General features: G+C 49.7%; 1 protein-coding gene across 1 annotated transcript; it reads right to left on the bottom strand.

Moving 5' to 3' along the window:
• Positions 1-1,479: 1,479 nt before the first annotated feature.
• LOC123154971 (protein ALTERED XYLOGLUCAN 4) lies at positions 1,480-3,070 on the bottom strand. Its single transcript, XM_044573558.1, has 2 exons — positions 2,764-3,070; positions 1,480-2,635 (listed from the first exon to the last, which is right to left on the bottom strand). The coding sequence occupies exons 1-2, from the start codon at positions 2,966-2,968 to the stop codon at positions 1,533-1,535; spliced, it is 1,308 nt and encodes a 435-aa protein (XP_044429493.1). The 5' UTR covers positions 2,969-3,070; the 3' UTR covers positions 1,480-1,532.
• Positions 3,071-3,629: the final 559 nt, after the last annotated feature.

Raw genomic sequence — 3,629 nt, 5'->3', positions numbered from 1 at the left:
ATGCATGAAAGTTCGGATCCCTAAATTGCATGTCGCGATTATGTAAATTCCAAGCTCCTCCAACAGAATAACTAGTCAGCCATTGCTCGCTAGGGCTAGCCGACATGACATGTCCATTGGAAGATCTAGTGACACCAACATAATGATTGTTTACATGTGCGTAAGGAGATTTATGGTACATGTTACCGCTGTAAATCGCAGCCGCTTGATGACGCTCTCCTTGTAGCAGGAACGGGTCGGAGACCATTCAAAGCTTCGATCCCAACAGAGTCACCAAAAAGTGTGTTTGCACATGAACAAGTAACTGTGTACCTCCAACGTTGAGGGTGATGCACCACCACTCACGTCGAAGGAGACCCATCCGGAAGCGCGGTATGCAAGTAATCCGGCGGGTACTTTTGAGGACCCGAAACCGCACACCCCCAGGAGGGAACTCGTTAGGGCACGCGGCGGCTATGGGCTGCCTTAGGTCGATTCGCTCGCCCATAGCGCCTCGAGGTTCGCTGCCCTCCAATCTTGCAGAACGAGGAAGAAGAAAACAAGAGAGAAGATAGAAGCAAATGTAGAAGTGGTAGATGATTGTTCAATTGTGTGTTGTTCAATCGATTGTCACCTCTCATCTATTTATGAGGCGGCTGGACTTCCCGTACAAGAAAATGATTTTAAATCCCGTCCAAATCTTTTCAAAATTAACCGAATAGGATTTAGGTAAGTCTGAGACAACAATTCGGTTTTTCGGTCTTGCGGTCTACAAATGACCTCGGATGAAGATGAGCCCAAAAGCAAATTTAACCGTTTTGACAAGGTGAGCAACTTTCATGTTCAATTTTTTTTTCGATTTGAGGCCATCTTCAGGGCTCAAACGCTCGTGTAAAACAGGCCATCAGTGGCGCTACCCGTTAGACATCAACTATATGTGTGTCTGATTAGGCGCACCACTTTGTTCCTCATGGTAGGGCCGTGCTTCGATGGCTCTAATTTTTGCATACGACTTCGGATTGAGACAACTTTTATATGAAAATCGACCATTTTGACAAGGCGAAGTCAATCCTTGTAGAATATTATTTTCATATGAGGTTGTTTTGGATGCTTAATTGACCGAACAACACATGAATATGAAATCTTAGTAATTCGAGCACAGTTTCGGCCGTTTAGATGAGATCGGATGGTGATGATCCAAATATTAAAGTTTCTCATTGAGACAATACGGAACTTTTTCATGTTGAGATTTTTTCCATTTGAGGCCATGTTAATTAAGTTCTTGCCCGTGCCAAAATTTGATGTCAAAAGTTGGTAGGAGGAAGATGACGTGTCAACGGTTGGATATGGAACTGACGGACAAGTAAAGAAGTGACTGATGCCAAAAATAAATAAATTCAAGTATGTGACAAGACATTTAGACGTCTCCTAAGAAAAAGCATACGTGGCCGTCGGCCTCGCGGTCGCGCGCGCAAGCACGGGGTGGGTGGCGAATGCACGATGAGTCGATGGGCACAAGTACCTCATCGTGCATACTACTCCGAACAATGGCTTCAGCCGCTTGCGGCCAGAATGTGCACCAGTATGTCGTTGAAGGTGTCCACCGGCCCCGGCGCGCACCAGTGCAGGCAGTCGTTGAACACCGTCTCCGGCACGGGCTTTCCGGCACCGTACCTGTCCTTGACGATGTAGGCGCCTGGGTGCCCATCGGGCCGCATGGACGCCAGCCTCGTCACGTCCAGCACGTCGAACCGCAGCCCCCGTCGCTGCCTTTTTGCCGCCGCCGCCGCCGCCGCCGCTTCCTCCAGCACGGCCTTCCTCATCTCGGCCGTGCCCCCATCCTCGGGCACCTCTCCCTCATCATACGGATTAGGCCGCGAGCACGCATCCCGGTGGTTCGACGCGTACTTGGCGTCGAAGTGCGCCGGTGCCATGGTTGACACCACCACCAGCTTCTGCTTGTCGCCGCTCGACTTTTCGTGGACGTACTCAAGCACCCTCCGGATCACCTTGCGGTACGCGCCGATGTAGCCGCCGGCGATGTCGGTCTCGTTCACGTCCGGACGGGCAAACACGCCGGCTATCTGCCCCTTGTCGTAGTAGACGGCCTGGTGGTTGAACCAGTGCCCCGCCGAGATCACCATCACGTCCATCGCCTCCACGTCCGCCGTCCACGGCTCGGTGAGCGCGTCCAGGAACAGCGTGTCGTGCGTCATGGCGTAGTCCACCGACCTGCCCTCGGCACGCACCAGGAACGGCGACCAGTACGTGGAGACGCTGACGTTGTGCGGCGCCGGGAAGACCCACCGCCAGAATTTGTGGGACATCGGATGATCCTCGTACTGGTGCGTCGTCTCGGGCCGCGACACCGTGGAGAGGAAGCAGACGAGGGACTCGGCCTGGTTGCGCGCCGTGGAGTCGCCGACGAAACCCAGGAGCTTGCCCCGGACTGCCCGGAGGAACTCAGCCGGGTCCAGCGCCGAGAGGTTACACCCCGCCGGCTGCCACCGCCAGTTCAGGTACCCGTTGTCCGGCTTGCCGTTGACGACGCACTTCTCCGCGCTCACCATGTCGCAGTTTTCGCTGTCGTACCGCCGGCCGCTCACGCTGCCATCCCACACCCACTTCCCGGTGGTATAGTCGCATTGCTGCCAAGCTGCGAGACAAAAAATGGAGGTCAGCATAGGTAGCATGCAATCAAGCCATTTTCTATATATATACTATACAGTGAGACATGTATATATCTCTATGCGTGTACGATCGACGATCGAGTTGCTTATATACCTTGAGGAGGAGGTGGGAGAGGAGGGCTAATTGTGCTTGTGCGATGTGCTTGAAATGCACCAACAGGATTGGTATATGAGAGCAAAGAAGATGGAGTGGAGTGGAGGAGGATGTAAACGAGAGACAAGGTGAACACAGCACCAGCGAGGAAGTTCTTGAGGAAGGAACAATGGCTATGAGTCGTTACTACTTGCATTCCTCCCATTTGTCGAGAAGAACGATATGAAGCCTTGTACTTCTAGCTAGATTGGTACCGGCCGGGATGTGTATGTATATAAGATCTATATGGAGCGAATGCATGTAGAGATTGGAATCTAGCTAGTACTGGTGAGGACATACCGTATATATCGGAGTTTGAGCGCCAAATTATATGGTTACAAAACAAGGAGTCAACGCCAACAATCTGAGAGCTTGCACAAACCAAGAAATACTACTTGATACCGATGACTATGCAATTGACTGTTAGTACTTCTTTTGTACTCTCTTTGTAAATTAATATAAGAGCGTTTAGATCAACTATATTAATTTACGGAGGGAGTAACAAAAATAGAATGAAAAAAAGTCCAAAACAAACCCTAAACTTGTAATCTCGAAAATCAGCACACCGAACTTTCTGATATCGGTCTATTTTAAACTTTAAGGGCGTTTAGCTGGGATTCATTGATGTGGCAAGTCAAACCCTAAGATTGTTGACCGGCTGGCTGGACAATAGGACGAAATCAGGTCGGCCCATTACCGCAATCGTGTGTGCTGCTCTAATTTTTCTTTTCTTTTTTCTTTCCTATTATTTCCCTTTTTCTTTTTTTGTTTTTATTTTCGAAATGATAATCATCTAAAAATATTTTTGTAATGACAATAAACATTTT

Source organism: Triticum aestivum, chromosome 7A, assembly GCF_018294505.1.
Source record: "Triticum aestivum cultivar Chinese Spring chromosome 7A, IWGSC CS RefSeq v2.1, whole genome shotgun sequence".
Taxonomy (NCBI): domain Eukaryota; kingdom Viridiplantae; phylum Streptophyta; class Magnoliopsida; order Poales; family Poaceae; genus Triticum; species Triticum aestivum.
The sequence above is the reverse complement of the archived record's forward strand: the minus strand, read 5'-3'. Positions and strand labels throughout refer to the sequence as shown.